Source organism: Malus sylvestris, chromosome 11, assembly GCF_916048215.2.
Source record: "Malus sylvestris chromosome 11, drMalSylv7.2, whole genome shotgun sequence".
Classification (NCBI taxonomy): Eukaryota; Viridiplantae; Streptophyta; class Magnoliopsida; order Rosales; family Rosaceae; genus Malus; species Malus sylvestris.
The window spans coordinates 20,260,831-20,282,772 of NC_062270.1; the positions used below are offsets into that span (position 1 = coordinate 20,260,831).

General features: G+C 37.9%; 2 protein-coding genes and 1 long non-coding RNA gene across 3 annotated transcripts; 1 reads left to right on the plus strand and 2 right to left on the minus strand.

The window, feature by feature from the left end:
* Positions 1-2,002: 2,002 nt before the first annotated feature.
* LOC126588214 (uncharacterized) lies at positions 2,003-3,628 on the minus strand. The gene is made up of 2 exons (XR_007611369.1): positions 3,167-3,628; positions 2,003-2,370 (listed from the first exon to the last, which is right to left on the minus strand). It is a non-coding gene; the product is annotated as an uncharacterized LOC126588214 (long non-coding RNA).
* A 3,683-nt stretch (positions 3,629-7,311) lies between these two features.
* On the minus strand, positions 7,312-8,891 carry LOC126588208 (uncharacterized). The gene has a single exon (XM_050253281.1). The coding sequence runs from the start codon at positions 8,739-8,741 to the stop codon at positions 7,590-7,592; it is 1,152 nt and encodes a 383-aa protein (XP_050109238.1). The 5' UTR covers positions 8,742-8,891; the 3' UTR covers positions 7,312-7,589.
* Positions 8,892-19,235: 10,344 nt separating this feature from the next.
* LOC126588207 (F-box/WD-40 repeat-containing protein At5g21040) lies at positions 19,236-21,698 on the plus strand. Its single transcript, XM_050253280.1, has 2 exons — positions 19,236-19,387; positions 19,651-21,698. Exon 2 carries the CDS (start codon positions 19,779-19,781, stop codon positions 21,480-21,482), a length of 1,704 nt encoding a protein of 567 aa, XP_050109237.1. The 5' UTR covers positions 19,236-19,387; positions 19,651-19,778; the 3' UTR covers positions 21,483-21,698.
* The last annotated feature ends 244 nt before the right edge of the window (positions 21,699-21,942 follow it).

Consider the following 21,942-nt stretch of genomic DNA (forward strand, 5'->3'; position numbering starts at 1 on the left):
CCCGAACCATAAACTAGATCTGAGAATATTGCGCAAAACCGTCCACAAAGAATCAAAGCCACCACATCCACACCTGCAAGGACAGTCACAAAATGTAACAAGAGGAGGAGGAAGGCAAAGGGGGTGTGTAAAACACCCTTGTTCAGATGTAAATCGTTCCATACTTCGCCCAAACTTTTTGGCAAGCCAAATCGGCAGTGGGCTGGGAGGGTTGAGTCTTGTGTCAAAATAAAGCCCAATACTCTGAGATCTAAATCGTGGGTTGGAAAATAAGAGTGGGGGCAAGAGGAAGGATGGAAAAATGAGTGCGAAGGTGAAGGGAAAAGGGGCAGGCAGTGAGCAGCTTCTGAGTGAGAAGTAGGGAGAAAACTGAGATTCAAGAATTCCCAGTTCAAACATTTTTCCTCCGCTTTTTTGACAGCTGATCTTGGCCCCCAGCTATAGTTTACATGGCAATCCATCTTGTTGAAACTGGGGTTGAGCTGGCGCATTGGAGATGGGAAGTCTGTAAGGGTGTATGGCGAACCATGGGAGCCCAGAGATAATGGATTCTATGTTCAGTCTAATCTTCAGATTCCTTTGCATTTGAAGATCTGTGATTCAATGACAGCAAGTGGGAGTTGGAATGTTCCAGTGGTGTATGACAATTTTAATTTTGAGGAAACGGAAACAATCGTATCGATATCTTTTCTGCATGATTATGATGATCGATGGATTTGGCTTTTGAATAGAATGAAAAGTGGTTATTGGACTGCGATGGCGTCTCCGGGTCCTGTTCTAAGTGTGAATTCATCCTCTTGGTCCTCTCGTGTCAACAGATATGGAGCTTGAAAACTACTCCCAAAGTTTCTCATTTTTTTTTTGGATGGCCCATGATATTTTACCGACCAGGGAACATTTATGATATCGTAGAATAACTGACAACGCTATGTGTTCTCGCTACCAAATTTTTTCTTTTTGAGTGAAACGATAGTAGCTACCAAATTGAGTTAGAGACAATGGTGTATGCTAGGGTTGTGCTCGAAGTCGAAGCCAAGAGTTCTGGCTTAATAAGCTTGCTTACGTTGCTTCCAGCGGCTAATATAGTGCGGAATGGTTGCAACAGGTTTAGAATTTGACCCCCAGGTCTCAGCATTTGCTTTGCTTTGGATTATGTGGAAGTGAAGGGAATATTAATTGGTTTGAATCTACTTATAAGAATGTGTGGATATGCTTGTAAAAAAGGCTAAGGACTATGAGGAAGGAGATCTCCTATGTCTAATTGAGCGGTGCTTTGGTGTCTGCCGCCAGAAGGCTCTTTTTAAAACTGAATGAAGACGGAGTTGTTGATAGTAGAGATAGGCGGAGGGGTATTGGGGTGATGGTTCATGACTTGCTGGGTACACCGCTGGAGGGTTTTGTTCTGTTGGTGGTGGAGTCTTGGTTCTTTGAATGCGGTTAATCTAATACTGCAGGAGGAGGAGTGTTGGGCTGTGGAAGGGGCAATTGTCCATGCCGTCCGTGAGCTTATCCTTCTACGTCAGCTAACTTTGCAGTTTGTGCCTCGAAGTAGATAATTGATTGGTTTCTCTTTATGGGAGGGTAGTGGCCTGCCTTGGCTAATGGATTGGATCTCCGGCGAGTATATAATTGTCGATTGAATAAGTGGCATGTGTGGCCCTTTTTCCTTCTTTCGGGATTCTTCATGTGTTTTTCCCGTTCACGGTTTTTTTCAGAGTCTCTTTTATATACAATACCCTAGTTTGTACTGCAGTAGCCTTTTGCAGTTTAATGAAATCCATCTTTACCCTAGAAGAATAACAATTACACAAGTACAAGCAAAGCAACTATACAAGAACATAATTGGTTGGTTTTAGTATATCGCGCATGTGTTCACTTTGGTGACTAGAAAAAAAAAAAAAATAGGTACCACTTTGGTTATCACAATAACCTCTTTGGTCACTTGGTGAAGAGATTTGTCAAATGTGGTACAACATGTGTCACTATACAAATGGTAAGATACTTGTGTTAAAAAATTAACAACTTAAAAAGTTAAACTTCCCTCTACTTATATAATGACAAGTGGTGTACATGTACTATCTATATTACAGGCATAATGAAAATTTTCTCCACTTGGTGATCGTTGCTGTCACGCCCTATCCTGACATACTTCCAAGATCAAAACGTGACATCATCAAGTCTCAGTATATCTAACATACCCTGCCTCCGGGATATGGCAAAGCACAACTCGAGTATCAGTTCGCATAGTAATTTTTGTATACTTTATGGCTACATCTAACCTCTTCGTTAGACTGCCTACATACCCTCAATAGGGATCAAGTCATTCGTAGTTCACCACCAATAAACTCCTATCACCACTGCAAGTCATTACTACATACATGTAAACATAGTAACCCTTGTGAGACGTATAGGCACATAGCTTCAGAATGTGAATTGTCAAATTGGTTTTGGTTTCAGTGTAGTAATGCATATAAATATATACTTATTAAGACACCCATTTTAACATTCAAACAAAGAAAGTGATGTATAAACATGAAGCACTTAATCAATATAGTAATCACACCGAATCGGATTTGTCAAACTATTGATATCTATACCAGCCCTAACGTTACCAACCAATATAATTTAAATACAATCATAATCAATTACCATATGCATACCCCTTTCAAATTCTATATCAAAACATGGAGCCAATAGTCCATATAAAAGCAATAATCAAACTATGGTGTGATAATAATTAGCTGGACTAATTGTAGCAAATAAAATAGCTTGTTAAGTGAGGAAGATATTCATGTACTTTGATACACATGTATATTTTCTCTTTATAAGTAATTTTGTATTCAGTATACAATCGTTTGGAAACAACCAGCTTCCCGAAGTGGACTAGTAAAAATACTTTGCCAAGGGTAGTAATACAACAATATAGCTTTCTGCATAATACAAGTCTTCAGAAACAGGGCAATTAAACAAAACATCCCTTTCGGCTTTTATACCATTCTAGGGTTTAGGCATTTGCATATATATATATATATATATATATATATATATATATATATATAATAGTTTTGCAAACAATAGCTAATCCACGACAGATTAACCGAAAGAAATATTAATAAGAATTAGCTAAACATAAAGGATAAAGAGAGTTGAGAGTATGAACCCATACTGCAGGTTGACATCCCAAGCGAGAAGGATACGAATATCTTCAACTCCCTTCTCTCTGCTCCTAATTAATTTCTAATCCCTTCCTTCCATTTGTCCTTCTTCTCTTTATTTTTGGGTCGACTAATGGGGAGAAACCAATAAGCTCGTAAGGCTGCTCGTCAGGACTATCTGCACATCCTCTCCCATTTCTTTCTCTCTTCCCTGGTAGTGTTTTGGTGATCACACTCGCAAGACTCGCTCCCCATGGGTGTCCTCTCAAACCACCCCAGAAAAAATCAAGAGAAAAGGGAGTCCCCCCTTCCTCCCCCAGAAAAAGAAAGAGATCCTAGAGATCCCCTCTTTTGATTTCCTTCTTCCCTTTTTCTCGATCCTTCTCCACCTCTCATTTTCCTTCTTTCTTTATTATTTTATTCTATCATTAATATTTTATATCTAATGCTATTATCTTTTACATTACTTTACATAAAATGATTTATAAAATCTTTCTTCTAGTTCTAATTTATGCTACGTTTATGATCAGTCGTTAATAATAATAAGTGCTATCAAAATATACTAATTAATATGTCACATGTGACCTAACTAGTAAGTCAATGAAAGTCTACACATACCCTCTAAGGGCATTTTGATCGTTTCACTTTAAAAAAATAATATTATGGACGGGATTGTAACAGTTGCCCACGTGGACTTGTGCAGTATGAGCATATTGACCAGTCAATGTTGACCGCTGGCTGCTCATTATCACTAATTTCACTCGTCCAACTACAATTTCTTTTGTTCAATCTCAACGTAATATATAGCAAGTCAAGTTTCACAACATCTTTTATATAAGAGATAATTGGAGCAATAGTCCCTAAAGTTTAATCTAAATTTGTTACAATGTGGAGAAAAGATCCCTTTTGTATGATTCCGTTAGAACTTCTATCTTTTTTTTTTTTTTTTTTTTTTTGGCCCTTTTAAAACATTTATTCTATCCTTGAGTCTAAAACTGCTTACTAACTTAACCATCGGAGAGCCTTTGGATGGCACAATCCCGTTCTTAAGCTTGCTTAAAGCTGTTTTCTATCTTGCAAGTTTCTTTAGTTTGTGCCTTCACCATCTACGATGGTGCGCAAATTTGGTTCTAACATCCTGGATGAAGTACAACACTTCCTTACACGACTGCATGATAAAGGCTACTTTTTCATAAAGAGTCAAAGATAAAGTAAGAGATCTTCAGATGTCTCCTGCCAAGCATCTACCAAAATGAATATTCCTACATCAGCAAACTTATCAAAAGACACTGCAAATTTTTCAAGTTCTTTGAAAATATCTCTGACTTAGGCATTGGTGGGCTTAGACATTAACTGTAGTGTCATCTTTCTTGCATTTTTTTTAGTCAGTCTGCTTGAACGGAAATTTGGATCCACAGAAAGAAAGAAGGAAACAAACGGAACACTTCCTTAAATTGTAACGTACTTAAATACAATACTCGTCAGTTAAAAAATAGAAAAAAATAAAACTAGATCATGATCGAGAACAACTCGTCAACTAAAATAGAAACGTGTATGCTGATGAGAGTAAGGATTATGGATTATGTCTTCTAAGTAGCCGGAATATCTATTAGCAGCACGATCAGCAGTATTGTGTTGTGTGAAATCTGATGACCCAACTGGATCGAAGGGAGCTGTCGTAGCAGGGAAAACAACATGTTCTGCAGGTGAAACATCAATGGCGCCGTTCGGATCATTACCATCTTCCCCTTTAAAGTAGTTGAGCATTGCAGAATATCGAGTTTGATCCACTGCACCACCTATATCCTCCAAATCTTGCCTTAGCAAGAAGTTCTCCAAATCTTCTGCATTCCAGGTGAAAGGTCCATTGCCGTTACTAACATGATGATCATCAGCCACCCTTGTTAGGGTTGTATTAAGCTGTGTGTCTTCAGATATCAAAAGTGGTCTGATCGAGATACGTTGCGCGTTATTATCTTCCAAAAATTTATCCTGGCTGACAGATCCCTCGCCACCACCTTTGTTACCATGACAGTGATGATTAATCTCAAAATTTATGGTTGAACTAGGCGGCGATATGTTTTCAGATTTAACAATTGGTTTGATTGAGACGCATTGCCTGTTAACGACATCTTGAAACGAGCAATTGTTGTAATGAGGATGCTCATGATCAACCACTGCATGATGACCAGTCTCAAAATTTAGGGTACTTGAATTAGACCACAAGTGATCTTCAGATTTCGGTTGTGGTTTGATCGACACACATTGCCTCTTATTAACAGGAGATTTTTTCAATCTCTTGTTAATATTGTCAAGAAGCACCGAATATTTTTGTTTAAATGCCACCAACTCTTCAACTATTTTGCATGTTTGCAACTCCTTCTCAATCGACTCTTTCACCTTCGCCACCTTCTCCTTCTCCGCAATCTCGTTCTCTCTCTTTCGCTTCTTTTGATTTTCAAGTTGGTTTCTGAGCTCTTGAATCCTGTCTCTTTGCTGCTGATCATCTACTGTAAGTACGCCGCTACTAGAACAAGACGCTAATTCCTCTATTTTAACGCTGCTACTTGAAGGCATTTGCTCTACCTTAACCCGGCTGGTAGAAGGTACTTGCGCTATCTTAAAATAGCGATTGAGAACGGCATCCACAGAAGAGTGTCCAAAAGAGTAAGGCCTACCAGCAGGAGACAACACTAGAATGGCAATTTGTGCATCGAACTTCAAGCAAAAATCCGTAGCCTTGCTAAACAGCCCGTAACGCCTCTTGGAGAAACTCACAAATTTTCTGTTTAGCTCTTTCTGCCGTAGTACTCTCGGATCCACTCCTTCTTGTGGCTCCAGTTTAATTACTGGACCGACTCTTCTTGTTCTCGACATGGATAGAACGATCGCAATATCTAGCTTGGTAAATAACAATGCCTCGTCGATCGATCGTTGCTTCTTGTTTTCAATAGCTGAATTATTGTTGGTCTATGTGTGTTTATTTGTGTGTTCGTAGCTATTATCACAGCGATCTCTCTATATATACTGTAGTTAGTTTTGCGCGCGGTTCACCTTATTGCAGTAGGAAACTGCATGCCTTAATTCGGACAAGGCAAAGTGACGAACGGGAAACTCCTCTTGTCTTAATTTCCCAGATCAACTAGATAAATTAACAATAAAATAATTATATCCAAAAGAAAATAGGAAATATATAGCTAGAACTAGAAAGGTTAAGCGCCGGATTTTTATTTTATTTTTTATCGGGAAAGTCCTTTTTGAACTTCCCAGTAGTAGTATACATATAAACAATAAGAAATAAATTATCCCACCACTTAGTTTTACGGTTTAATAGTATTCCTCTTCACTTGTAAATAAGATATCTCAGGTTCGATTCTCGCCCCACTGTGAGGCTTAGCACACTCCAAAAAAACAAATTATCCCAAAGAATGGAAAAGAACGGTTAACCCAATTCCGTTTGGCACCCCAAGGATTATATTTAATTTTATATATTTGTAATAAACTTCCCAAATCATAAAGGGTTCTCAATTATGCAATGCAATGTTTGTGATAAATCTCGTCTGAACCAAATTTTCTTTCCAGGTTCCAGCAGCGACGTCTATTCTCTTATGCGGTCTAAGATCGATAATGAATGTTGAAGTTTCTCATTCTGCAGCAATGATTCCCTTCCAAGCCGAACCGTACCGTTCAAATACCCATTGTCCCAAGAATACCGACAACCAAAAACACTGGGCGGCTATAAATTAAGAACCTTAATTATAAAGATTGTACAGCATCTAACCTTACCTTTTGTTTTTCAGCGTGTTCATACGTAGTTGGAGTGAGTAGTTGGCAACCTAGAAAGATGATGAGAAAAAAGATGAAACCAATTCCGTCACATTGGCAACAATTTCGTGGTACAAGTGTCATACCGTGCAATATAAAAGTTGATCGAGAAATAGCTCAAACATTCGGAAAGACACTTGGGTTGGTTTGAATCACATATGAGGGAAAATGGTGAAAGTATGAGTATCAATATCAACTCCGACGATGATGTTGAATAATTGAGATTGTAGCAACAGATAGAAGAAATGGAAGGACTACTCATGCAAATTTGAACACAATACGGAAATTGCAATGGGATCAAATGGTTAAGGATATATACAGGTTGTCCAACCTTAGTGATTCAGCACACACTGGTTCTGATACGATAACAACATATATAATAATTACTCTCATCCAGTAACCCTCAAAACCTAGAACAATTTACTAACTATAATCTGAAACCCTGAATTAATTGGATATGATAACAACATATATATATTCAAATCACTGAAAGAAACGAAACGAACATATATATGAGTTTCGGATTATTCATTGGATATATATTGTCCTAAATTATAAACGTTTCACAGTTAGTAATGATAAAGATGTGAAGAGCAGTAGCAGATCAACCTAGATACTGATAACTCGAGATTTAGGAATTTCAGTTGGATCAAAAATATCATCTTTGGCCGCCGTGTTGGTCAGCCTAAGCAGACTCCTAGTGGCCAAAATAGCCTTGGGATTGATATCATGCATAGACCTCGCATACAAACTGGTACAAGCCTTGCTCGCCTTATCAATCAGCTCCTTGTTTTGGTTTGGACACAAAAGGCAGTGTCCCAAAATTCGCAAAACCGGTTGCAGTAATTCCCACGGCAGTGGAATTCTCCCCATGCCCACGCCCACCGCAGCCTTTCCCGAACCACCTTCCTTATTCTCATCATTTCCATCCTCCTGTACTTCACACTTTCCACCCTCTTCTTTACGTTTATTAGTGCTGCTGCTACCACTACTACTACCAGTCATCTCCTTGTACATTTCGCCGTCTTGACCAGCCCAAACCCTACAAAACTCACAAAATTCGATTTTAGACTGCACCGGCATTTCACATATCTTGCTGTAGTACAACTCCAGCGCAACCCCAACAATCCTGGCCCTCCTTGTGGACCTCACTGTGCCATAGGGTTCCAAGCTGGGGGATATAACTGCCAAGTTTAGGCCTGTCGAATTGTTCTTAATGGGTGCCTTTGTTTCGTGGTAGAGGCTGGGGTGAGACAAGTCAGGCACGTTGACGGTAATGGCCTGGCTGGCACGTGTGGTGGTTTCGTGGGCGTAGAGGGCTAACAGAACAGCCTCAAAGCCGGCTATGGGTATACGAAGAGACACGCGGGAGAGGTAGACACCAGCGATGATGGGAAGGAAGCGAAGGACCACAAGTTGGAGGTCGTTATCGGAGGATTGGAAGGTGTCGTAGAGCCAACGGCAGAGGTTGTTGTCGCCCGCACCGGAGTCGGGTAGGCGGAGAAGGGAGGAGATGTTGGAGGCGGTGTGGTGGTCATGGAGGAGGGAGCGGGAAGGGTTGGAGGAGGAGGCGAGGGAAGGAGGGAGAGAGGGGAGGATGGTTGAGAGGGACTGGATTGTTGATTGGGCTTTGGAGAGGGATGATGAGTGGTCTGATGAGGCAGAAGTGGTAATTGTTGGGGTGGTGGTGGTGGTTGTGGTGGAACTGATGGTGTCTTGATGATCTTCTGCGGTGGATGAGGTGGAGGGATCGTTCGACATTGTTAGAGAGAGAGAGAGAGAGAGAGAGAGAGTTATTTGAGGCTTGAGGTAGAAATTGAATAGGGAACGTTTCAAAGTAGGTTAAAACGGATGTTTGTTATATGGTCAAAGGAGATAATTTAGTATTTTTTTTCTCTTCTTTTTTTGGCAAGTAATTGCAGTTTAATCGCATCGAGAAATTTTTTATTGTGACAGGAATATGGATAGTACCCTAGTTTTTATATAAGTGGTGAAATATTGCATTTTTTAAGTTATTAACTTTTTAGCACACATATTCTACCATTGATATATTGACACGTAGTGTACCACTCCCGTGTTCCAATCACATTGAAATCTCTCAATCGCATCTATTCATTTTTCTTTCCATTTTATCAGATAACATTTTTCTTCATTTTTACAGTTACGAAGATTAAAGTGTTACAAGCATTCATTCATACGACAAAATTGCTATCTATAACCTACTAGTACCGTCAGATCCCTACATTTCTTGTTCATCAAGTCATCTTTTACAGAGCAGACGATGCAGAAGCCAAATCTTCGGGTGTTGCTGGTTTGTGCGTCTCTGCAGTTATAAACAAAGATTTGATTTGATGTTTAGTCTATAGTGGCAGGAAGAACATGTTTAATAAAATTAATAATATGTGTCCAAACAATCCAAAATTCCGTAAGAAAAGAAAACAAATGGCATTTCAATGTCATAGTTCAAGAGTTCATGGATATTTCAACTGCGTGCAACTTTGGTCCAGCTCCTCAAATCATTATGGATTATAATTTTTTGGCAGATCTAGTTTCGATTCCTTTCTGTAACACTGTAATCCTTTGAAAATTATTGAAACCAAGATCAGTTCTAATCCAATTATAAATGACTTAAACTGCTTAGATGATAACTTAGAGAGCAAGAGGACTCCATGCAACCTAGCTATTGGCAGGTAAATTTCATAACCATTTCGGAAACGACATAGAAAAGGAGAACCGTTTTCATCATCATGCATTTTCCCTGAATGTTTGAATGTACGTGTGTTTGAATGTGAATGCATATGAAGCAAAATCTATAAAATAGGACCTTAATAATTCAAGGAGAAAAAAGGAAGACAAGAAAAATAGAATTCACAAAGATTTACCGATACAGAAAACACCATCTTCAACTAACAAGGGAATCTCCTTGCCTTGAAAGCTAAATGTTGTTCTGCTCCTTTTAAACACATGAAACATAGAGGCTTCGCCGTTAGGTCTTAAAGGTCGTCACATCTCGATAGCCTCTCCTAACTAGAACCGCAGCAAGTGGCGACGATTAATTGCTTCCTACTTCCATTGTTGTCCCACAGGTCAGCTCACAACATGCAGTGCTTAAACAGCTATGATTTGGTTGCCTAGTTTTTACTCCCTTTCTCTCCAGCTTCTTTTGCATTTTTTCTTTGCTGTGTTGCTACCACTCTAAGGGCTCGTTTTGGTAGAAAGGATTGGTTTGGAAGAGATAACCCTCCAAATATTCAAGGCATATTAAAGGTAGATGAGAATGTTTTTTTCAATTCGAGGGGATTAGCTAGAAGAGGCTTAGACATGAAGAAAACTTTTCCCTTCTAATCCTCCAGTGTTTCAGTCACAAACAAGATAGAATCTGTCTACAAATTGGGCAGAAGCACACCGCTGCAACTCCTTTTTTCTTTCCTTTCTACCTTCACTTGTTCTAGATAACACCATTTTTCACTTTCTACTCAACGGGAAAAGTGCCAGCAGAATATCCAAATACTAACCTTCAAAGGAAGAAGAGAAAAGTCTCTCTATATATACACGCATTAAAGGATTGTTAATCAGGCCAAACAGCAAGTAGTTTTCCAGTGAAGAGATGACACTAACCAATTGAAGAGGGCAAAAAAAAAAAGACATGAACGTGTACAGAAGCATATTGAAGTTTAAATAAGGCAAAAATAGATGAACAAAATGATTAAAGGATAAGAGGCCACAGTCTCCATCTGGGACCTTGCAACTTCCTTCCTTCCTCTGAAATTAATGACCTTCCTTCCTCTTCCTGCACCCTCAAACCCTCAAAACCCATCACTCAATTTTGTCATAAAAAATGTTGGTAGGGCCTCCATTCCATTTGCTCAGTGCTCCCCAAATCCTAAGTCACACTCACAGGTATAAAAAGCCCCAAGAGCATCCAATAGGAGCTTTATGCTACTATATTTAAAGCCCTAATGAGATATTTCATCCTTAATGAGCCTGAAAATGGGATTAGATCCACTACTTGAGCTAACAACTTCCTTTATTGAATAGCAAAAAATTAGACTACATCTAGCCCAAAAATTAGGCTACATCTAGCCCCAAAAAACAATGGGTAACACCTTTCCTCTTCACTATCTCATTTGCTTTCCTTCAAAGTTGGCTTGGCTACAAATATATCATATGAATATGGGAGACATAGTGGTGGCAATTTGATGGCCCATGGTAAATTACCCAATAAAAATATTTTCGACAGTTATTCATTTTATTTTTAATACACCCTTATTTATTTTCCGTAGAATTATAAAATAATCCAACAATGTGAAGGACTCGTTAAGAACTGCTACTCTACAAAGCAATTTTACTCTCTAGCGTTTTTTGTCAGTAGCACTTGTGCCAAATCCAAAAAAAATAAGTTTTCAGTAATGATAAGGACTTTGTTTTCTCCAAATTAAAATTTTGCATCAGTATTTTTTTTGTATATAAGTAACTGTTTGGACCCAAATTTACATCATTGGCCTGTGAAATCAAGGTCGTTGAGTGAATATAGTGCCCAACTGTCGAATCAAGAAATAAAGGTCTTTATTAAAAGATAATGGTTTTTAAAGTTATGATTTTTATCATAATTATCTTTTAATAATGATTTATTATGAAAGATGAGATATATATATCTGGAAGCATGACGGCACAACTGGCGTGTGAATGTGTGGATGGGATTGGATTTAAGTGACAGCCATCATGATGCATGCATGGATGAGTTTAAATCATAGGGAACCTAGGTACACTAGGCTTTTTGTTTTACTTGGTAATGGATGTGGCAGACGTGCCGTGGGAAAGGCTATCAAATATATACATACATATATATATATATATATATATATATATATATATGTATATATTTGGTGGATGTCGTACATTTTGGCAGTCTACATGCCATGGGAAAGGTGCAAACTATATATATATATAATTGGTGGTTGTTTAGGTGAAGGTTATCCGATATATATATATATATATATATATATATAATTGGTGGTTGTTTAGGTGAAGGTTATCCAAGTCACGTTAGATACATGGGAATTTGAAATAGGACTCTACTCGAGAATCAGGCCATGCCAAGCAAGTACATCAGTCCTATAAATACAGATGCAATGGGAACGGAAGAAGGACCTCCAACTCAACACACAAACTGTCCTGCGCAAACCCTCGCTCTACGCGAAACCTCTCAAACATCTTGAGATTTTTTATTTCCTTTTTTGCCAACACATCTTCAGTTTGGATAAACAGCACTGTGAAGGCAACCGGCGAACATCTTCAGTTTGGATAAACAACACTGTTGCCGTAGAATCAGCCGACTGTGAAGCACCTTCAGTTTGGATAAACAGCACTGTGACGGGGCCGACTGGTTAGCTATCCAAGTCTCGGTCGAGAAGTATTTTGAATCTTTATTAGCAGAGGTCATCTCATTAGCCTTCTCGGCGAAGTGAGGTGTTACAAGTTACTACATTCGGCACATTGAAAGCCGAATTTGATATTGAACTTCGCAGAACTAGTAGCCTTGTCTTCAGGCTCTAAAACCCGAAGTCGCAAGATCAAGAAGTCAACAGTGCACCCAACGCAACATAAACAAATTTTACTCATCGGCCGAGCTCGGCCGACAAGTTGGCACGCCCCGCATACAACCGAAGGACGTGGTTAGCTTACTAATTACTCGGCATGCGTGCCACGTAGGCTTAGTAGTTTTTAGGGTCAACATTTTGGCACGCCCAGTGGGACCTAGTGCTAAAACTACGAAGTTCACATGATAGATCAATATTTCAATCAGGTTCCGTTGGAAACTTGGCGCCAAGTGAAGCATTGCTACAAGAAGAAAGCCAAACTCCTTGAGAAGTTGTCTAGAAGATGGGGGCAATTTTCCGCTCCAGCAACAATCAAACTTCGGCTTAGGAAAATTGTCAAGATAGCCGAAGAAGAACCTAGGCCACTTGTTTGTTCGGTCGAGACTGAAAGTGTGGTAGGCTTAAAAGAAAAAGTTCAAGTTTCTGACCCAAAAATTGACTCAGAAAATGATTCATCAAATGAATGTTCCAATGATGAACGAGGCCAATACATGACTTTAGATGAAAAAACCACATCAATTGATATGGTAATTGGAGACATGATCTTAGAGGCCAAAACCACGCCAATTGATATGATTATTGGTGATAAAGCCGATATAGAGAAATCTCAGTCGGCTAAGTTGTTCAAGTTAAAAGTTGAAATTGTCAAAATTATTATGCCCGGGGGGGTAATAATTGTCCAACACAGTCTGCGGCCGATAAAACATCTTTCATCAAGCCAAACGTATTTGAAGATGTTATTCTATTCAGCTTTGAAAAAAGTCAAACTGAGAATTTTGATATAAAAAAATCTCGGCTAGGAATAAAACATCGTTGGCCTCCTCCACTTTATGATTCAGCCACTTTTGTTTTCCTTTGTTAAAAAAAAAAAGAAAAAAAAAAGAAACAACAGGTGAATAAACATTTTCTTAACCATTCGGTCTTTCAGACAGATGCGCAAGAAAGTAAGGTTAAAATTTTAGTCTTGCTGAGACTACATATAATATATATTGAGTTTTGGTGTTGGGCAAAAATCACGCGGTATTTGTCGAGTTTAGTGGTGTTGATTCATGTGGCGGTGTTAACAAAAACAAATTATTTTCTCAATCATTCGGCCGTGTAGGCCGATACTTAAGAAAATAAGGGGGGCAAACATTGGTAGTCGGCGGCGTGGGTTTATTTGCTGCGTTGCTGACATTGGGTTTAATATATCACGTTCAGGATTGATGGACAAGCCGAGTTGCAAAGAATGGTTCTCCTCAGCCCAATGTTTTGCGACCTCGCCCTACTTTTTCTCGACCTCGGCCTAACGGTAGGAATGCATGCAAATTCAACATTATATTTATATATGCATGGCATGCATGTTGGCAGAACACATTCAGTTGAGTTTTGTTATGGAGTTTAATATATATATATATATATATATATATATATATATATATATATATTCAAAATAGGTAGTAGGCTTCAGCCTATGGACATGGTGGCGTGATGAATCATGATTTGCTTCAAGGTACCAAGCTAGTAGAAGTTATGGTTTGCTTTCATTTCATGTCAGAACACAATTGGAAAGAGTGAGAAGTCATGGTTTGCTTTCATGTCATGTCAAAACACAATTGAGAAGACAAAAGTTTTGCTTATTTATTTAGGCCGAGCTCGACCAATTCGTCGAATATACTCGGCCGAATCTGGGTTTTATTGTTGTTTTGCTCAGCCAATTTTTGCCAAGCTCGGCGGACATGAGTTGGTGTTCGGCAATAAAATCATGGGTCTCTTCTCTTCCATAGCATGATATCTACAGTAAAAGGCTATCTAAATGGGGAAGAAGAAGGCCCTTGGCGTTTCATGCTTGCAGATTGGAGCGTTTTAGGTGTACTTCGTTCTTGTTTTCAATGTTTCTTTTGTTATTACTTTCTGATTTTGCTGTAATCATGAGTGGCTAAACCCCTAATTAGTTAGGGGGAAGTTGAAGCCATGAACATGCTTGAGATATGAATTGATTTCTTCCAATTGTGATTTGTTAAGTTATGATTGCAATTCAATTATCTATTTTAGTCATAACTGATTCTTGTATGTTTATTGAGGATGCATACTTAGTTTTCATGCTTGAATTAGACGCTAGAATATAAATGAGTTTCACCTAATCGTTACAAGTTTATATTCATTAGTAGTGAAGGTTGCTTATCACAATCGCGTTAATTGAATTCTTGGCAAACGTATCGTGCATTCATAGTTACAATTGCCTCGTCAACACTTATGATTTTCATGAAACGTAATGACCTCTGATTGTATCTCTATTATGCATTCATGTAGGGGACTTTTAGAGAATGATTTGGGTTGTTGCATGCATTCATCCAATCCAATGAGTAAAGGAAAATCTGAGGGTTAATTTGTGCATCACGGTTAATCTAGTGTGTTGAGCATCATAATCTATTGAAAAGCAATTGGAAATCGATTCATGTACAAATGTGTCATGTGTGAAGAACGGACCTCTAACTAATCCATCCATTATCTTATTTCTTAAATTCATTTTACAATCTGCCTAGTTTTATAACTTGTTTGTTTGTTTGTTTCAAATTCGTCCAAATCAATACCCCCCTTTTACTTTCTGGTTTCAAAGTGTTCAATTTATGTTTTGTTTGTGTTTTTGAGTGTTTTGATTCAAGCCAAAACACTAAATTCGTCCAAAATTGTGTTAAGGTTAGAATCTGCCCAGATTGTGTTTTTAAGCAGTTTTGAGTGTTTTTAAGCTATTTTGAGTCTTTTGAATATGTTTTGAGTTCCTTGAGTCTATTCAAGCGTTTTTAACTTTTTTTTTATGTTTTTGAGTCAGTTTAGAGGTTTTAGCAAGCCCTCCTAATCCCCGGTTTAGAACGATCCCTACTTGCATTTATACTACGATTTGACAACAAGAGGGTTTAATTTGAGTGCTTAACTTTTATCACATCAGCGCGCCACGTAGGCTTAGTAGTTTTTAGGGTCAACAGTAACATTCAACTTGTGTTGATAAAAGTTCAATAAATAAATAAATAAATAAAATCATTAATAAAACGATACCTAATTAATTGAAAATATACAGTGACAATTTGTTTTTTTTAAACAAAGGACACAATAGTTCTATGGCCGTTAACAATTCTCTCACACGACACTAAAGTTGTGCGGCAATTCATAATTTTTCGTTGGCGGCGCATGAAGGCTAACTCCAACCAATGGCCTAAAACCTATAATTCCCCTTCTATTCTCCCCCAATCCATTCCAACTAAGTTCTAATTTGGACCTAAAACCTAAAACCTAAAAAAAACCAGATTTAGGCCAGGATTTAGGCCAAGATTAGTGGTGGAACCCCCACCCACATGGTTGTGTCTCCCACTTGTCTGCCTATAAAATTGAGCCCAACGACTCTTTTGGTTTTGCTCACATTTAAATGAGATGTTGGTTATCCAACGGTCCACATTTAATTTAGTTAATATTTTTGTTTTATATTTATAAATTTATTGAATCCAATGACTTAGATCAAATATGATCAAATTTAACAGTAAAAAAAAATCTAACGGTCCAAATTTAAATTCAACGGTTAAAATAATTATAAAAAAATATTTAACTCAAAATTCACTAAAAAACTCTATAAATATCTATATATTTGTTGAAACATCCACACAAAACTCACATTTCTCCTACAATTCTCCCAATTTTTCTTTCTACCATCTTCCAAAACCATGTGTTTGTTCATGTGTCTTGTGTTTATACATCTCTATCATGTGTTTCATATTCTTATATAGTGTTTCATGAGTTTCATGTGTCGGTTTTAGTGAATTTTTAATATTTATCGGAATTTAAATATTTTTAGGTTAAAATGTTCATAAAATTAATTTAGGATAGTCTACATAATTTTTTTTCAAGTTAATTTAAAAAAAATTAGCCTAAATTCATTCTTTAATAATCTGGGGTTAAAATTTTAGGTTATAAGGGTTGGAGCAGAAAAGCTGTTTCTTGGTTAAAACCTAAATTTTCAGGGCTAAAAATTTTAGATTTTAGGTCAAGGGTTGGAGATGGTCTAAGAAGTAAGCACCTCCCAGTTGTTTTTTTTTTTTTTTTTTTTTTTTTTTTTAAACCACTTTAAGTACTTCTACTTCAAACTTAAAGCAATTTTGCAAATTTTGCCAAAATACCGTAATTTAAAGTGCAATGCTTTTACTTCTTAGCACTTTGACTTTCCAAAAAACACATTCAAACAAGCCCGAACTTTTTGTATGATTGTATTGGCTTCAATATGACCTTTAGTGATGCTGATGCGACTTCTTTGCATTAAGAGGAGTAATAAAAAAGGAAAACTAATGAAAATGGCTTGAAAACTTTGAGTTTTAATCAAAAGGACAAAAAGGTGTTGTAAGTGAATAGTATCAGGAGTGATTTTTTAGAGTAAAAATGTCATTTTCGTTAACAGTGAACAATACTAGGAGTGTTTCGTTAAAACTTTCATAAAAATCATCTTCCAACTAAAGAAAATGCAAAATACTAAATTATACTAATGACATCAAATTCAAAATTTTCAACAGATAAACTATGAACCAGTCACTAACACTATAATGGGTAAATTACAATTTACCACCTTGGGTTTGAGATTTATTGCAACCTCATACAATATCTTCAAAACATTTCACTTTCATACTTCATGTACTATTTTATTTCAAAATAATACCTCCATTACATTTTCCATCCATTAGTCTGTTAAGAGCTGACGTGGCTATCACATTTATGCCATGTGGCTAAACACTTGATAAATTTTTTTTAATAATAATCCCAGAAACCCATTCCCCCGATCTCTCTGCAACTCCAACCCTCTCTTCCTCCATCTTCATCTCCCTCCCATGGCCAATTCACCCCAACCCCACCACTGACCCAAAAGCATATCAACACAAAATCCATACCTCCCCTCCCATTTCCTCCCATTCATCCACCCACCACTGCCATAAACCGCCCAAAAAACACCACCATGTCGATGTTGGCGTCCATGGATTCCTCCAATTAAGCAACCTGAAGAATTTTTCTTCACCACAAGTCCAGAAGGGCCAACAGATCTCACAGCCTTCGTCAATCTACATCAACCGCCCAAAACAAAAAAACCCTAATTTTTCAAAACCTCGCTGTCCAATTGAAAGGGCAAAGGAAGACTTCACAAAAATCTTACCTCGCCGAAGAGTCTGAGGGTGGGGGAGAGGGAGAAGAAGAAAGTGGAGGAGAGGGGGTGGGCCGCCGGGGGGTGAGGGGGGGGGGAATGGTTTTTGAGTTTGATTGTTTCTTTGTTTTTTTTAATAGGATAAATATTATAATATTTAAAATGCATAAAAATTATTTTTTTTTGCCACGTGACACAAATTTGGCAACCACGTCAGCACAAATGTGGATCCCATATTTGCCACTTCATCACTTAACGGTTTATTTAACAAATTTTCTAACGGATGTATGAAATTGAAATAAAATGATAACTAAATGTACGAAATTGAAAATTTTTAAAATGTTGTAAGAAATTGAAATCGACCACAAACCTGAATGGGTAAAATGTAATTTACCCCACTATAATTTAGTGGTATTCTCCAGATTATAAATGATAAGTCTTAAGTTCGACTTACTTGTGTGTAAAGGTAGAGCCATGGTTAGAATTGTGGCGGGAAAGAGGCAAAAAGTGCACAATGTTATAGAATGTGAGGTTAGTTGTTGACTTTTAAGCTACATTTGGTTGGCAGGAAAAGAGACTTGAGAAGAGGAGACTTCCTCTTTCATGTAATTAATGATGAGAAAATAGAGGGGAAAAGCAATCTCCACCCCTAATGGTATCTTTTTGAACAAGGATTCTCTCTTCTTTTATTTTCTCTTTCCTTTCCTTTTTTTTCCTTTCTTTGTGTTTGAACGATCATAATTTCATACTTGTAGAGAGATAGAAAAAAAAAGTAGGGAGAGAGAGAAAGAAGAAAACAAAACCGTAAGAGGAGATGAGGAAGGGGAGAGAAAACAGGAGGAAAGAGAATCTCCTTCCTTTATTTTTTCTTTCTTTCCCAACATTATTGCAACTAATTAACATTAATTTCAAACTTTTAGGACAATAATACTGTTACTTAATATTGAAAAGTCATTTACACTCATAATAACTTCTCGTACCAAACTTTTATTTTCCTACTTTATCCTCACTATTAAACTAAAACACTAACTTGTCTTTCTCTTTCCTATTTCATTTCCCAACTTCACCAAACATGGCAATGGAAATTGAGAGATTTTTCAAACTGACGTAACACAGCATGATACACTAACAAAATCTCTCATTCTCAATCAATTGTATTGGACTGTGTTTCTAACACAATAAAAAATTTATTTTACAAATGAGGTGGGCTGCAATTCAAGCCCACATAAAATAAAGACATTCTTACTTAAATTACGAGTTTGATACTTAATTAACAAAAGACGAAGCCAAAAATTTTCTAGTAGAAAACTAAAGAAAGAAACAGTAAATATGAATAATATTAGGTCTTTCTTTTCAATATTTTTCTCCTTTGACAATATCCCGTGAAGATGCTATAAAGCGGGGTCTGGAGTGAATCGGTGGATCCTATTAATCACACAGATCCGTACGGTCGGTCTTATTACGGAAATGGTGACAGCCCTCATCCCAACCGCTCATCTCTTCGCAAATCCTACGGTCACTAAATTATCAATCCCCTCGTCTTTCAACCAACCCTGTTCTTTTCTTCTCGTTTTCCCTGTCCCCTCCAAACCCAAAGCTTTCCCTTCCTTCTTCTTTCCTGTGAATTTTTCATGCCTGCGTGCTCCTCCAAGGTACTTTCGAAACTCAACATTTATTTAATTCCCAATCTCTCAGCTTCTTCTTTTTTTTTTTTTGCAATTTTTTTCATGATTTGATCTTGTGGGTCTCAATTGGATCCAATAATCTTCTGTTTATCATATTCCGTCTTTGATTTTGTTCAATTCTGCCCCTTCTTATTCCATATTTTAGTTTCATTGTTTCGATTTTGTATTATTCCAGTTTTGATTTGTAGGGTTCACTCTCCAATTTTTAGGGATTTTTTTTTCTTTTGCAGGATATCAATTTTGGATATTAGGGTTCGTCTCTGATTAATTATAGATTTTGATTTCGGGGTTTGTGTAATTGGAGGTGTTGGGGGTTAAGAGAGTTTCCTAAAATTCAAGGTCAGGGCCATATCTTTTTATGGAATTTGAATGCCAAGTGACTACTGAGGTTTCTAAGAATTTGTGTGACTCTGTAGACAATTCGTATCGACGGAAAATTGAATCGAATCAATTCAATTCTAGCCCAGAATCTGAAAACTTTGGCATTTCAGAACAACCATTAGATTCCAATACTGAAAAGGAAAAAACTTCAATTCAAAAATCCACACCAACCAAGAAGCCAAACTCCGATATTTGTGGTTCGAAACAATTTTTTTCTAGTGATGTCGTTCTTCATTCTCGTAGAACAATCACCGACCTTCCTCCAGCTTTGTTATCCGAAATTCTGAATTTCCTTGACCCAAAAGAGCTAGGCATAGTTTCGTGCGTATCAGCTTATCTCTGTAAGCTTGCGTCTGAGCACCATGTTTGGAAGGATTTTTATTGTGAGAGGTGGGGAACTTCAACTCTTCCAACACCTTTGGGAGCAGGAGTCTCTGATGAGACATCATGGAAGGAGTTTTTTGTTGAAAGGGAGTTTAGGAGTAAGACCTTTATGGGACGCTATAGCATTGACGTTATGTATGGCCATACTGAAGCTGTTCGAACAGTTTTCCTTTTGGTTTCCGCAAAGCTCATATTTACTGCTGGGTATGACCAAACGGTAAAAATGTGGAAGATGGAAGAAGGATTGTTGATTGCTTCTTCAAGATCTCTTGGTTGCACTATGCGGGCAGTTGCTGGAGATACAAAACTCCTGGTTGCTGGTGGTACTGATGGGTTTATCCAGTGTTGGAGGGCAGTGGAGGGCTTTCCACACTTGTTTGATATTAAGGGTTCTCAAAACCAGAATACCGAGTTTCGGCTATGGGACCATGAGGGGCCCATAACTTCTCTTGCTTTGGATCTGACTAGGATTTATAGTGGTTCCTGGGACATGACTGTTCGTGTATGGGATCGATTTTCACTAAAGTGTGTAAAGGTTTTGAGGCATAGTGATTGGGTGTGGGAACTTGTGCCTCGTGATCTTACAGTTGCTAGCGCATCGGGTTCAGATGTTTATATTTGGGATACTAGTAGCGGCGGACTGATGACCATTATTCATAAAGCTCATGTTGGTAACACCTACTCTTTGGCACGAAACCTCACAGGGGATTTTCTATTTACTGGAGGAGATGATGGTGCAATACACATGTATGAAATCACTAGTCATGATCTCGAGACTAATCCAGTACCTGTTGCCACATGGGTTCCTCACTCAGGCCGTGTCTATTCCCTTGCTTTTGAATTTCCATGGCTTGTTTCTGCTTCTGCTGATGGTAAACTTTCGCTAATTGATGTAAGAAAGCTTCTAAGGACTAAAAAGCGTGCTTCAGATAAGAGTTTCTCATGTGTTAAGCATGTGGTCCCAAGCACTGTGGAACCCCCACAGAGGATGTTACATGGTTTTGGGAAAAATCTTATGTCAGTGGACATTGGTGCTGATCGCATTGTATGTGGAGGTGAGGAAGGTATTGTTAGAATATGGAACTTCACAGAAGCTTTGGAGATTGAGCGGAGGGTTTGTGCTTCAAGAGCAATACGGTTGGAGAATAGGATGAGGCGGCGTAAGCTCCACTTAGAGAATATCAGCAAAACCAGTAGGAATGATCAATGTTTAGTTGCAGCCAAGAAGAATCAAGTCACCGGTGACAGGAGTGGTTGGCACAGTAAACGTGCATTGAGCGGCAAGCTGAAGTCGTAGTAGCAGATAACAGTTTGTATTGTATGCTTCTAAACTTTACTACTTTTTTTCCCTTGTTAGGATGTTTATTTAACAATAGAATACAATTTATGGTTTAAGCAGTTGAGCAGACTAATTGTAGATTTCTCATTCTGCACTTGGATTTAAATTGTTCGTTGTTAGATAAACTTTATACGTGTTGGTTTAATTTTAGTGTTGAAAGCTTTTGAGACGTAACTTTTGGCTCTCAATCATACGGAGATTTCTTCCGTTATACCGAGTAAGTGATGTTAGTGTGTGGAGGGGACAAACTTACCATTACTTTGGCTTGAAATCACTTTCATGTAAAAATTTGCACCATGTTTCGCTCAGTGATTGCATTTTACGTGACAGTGTATGTCATATATATATGGATCCCCATGTGTTTGATCGCTTATGGTTTCAGATAGGAATAGGTATAAGAGTGTCCTTCTTGTGCAAG

Excerpts from the sequence above, each read along its gene's own strand:
- LOC126588208 (XM_050253281.1), bottom strand. The coding sequence starts at position 8,741 with ATGTCGAACGATCCCTCCACCTCATCCACCGCAGAAGATCATCAAGAC.
- LOC126588207 (XM_050253280.1), top strand. The coding sequence starts at position 19,779 with ATGGAATTTGAATGCCAAGTGACTACTGAGGTTTCTAAGAATTTGTGT.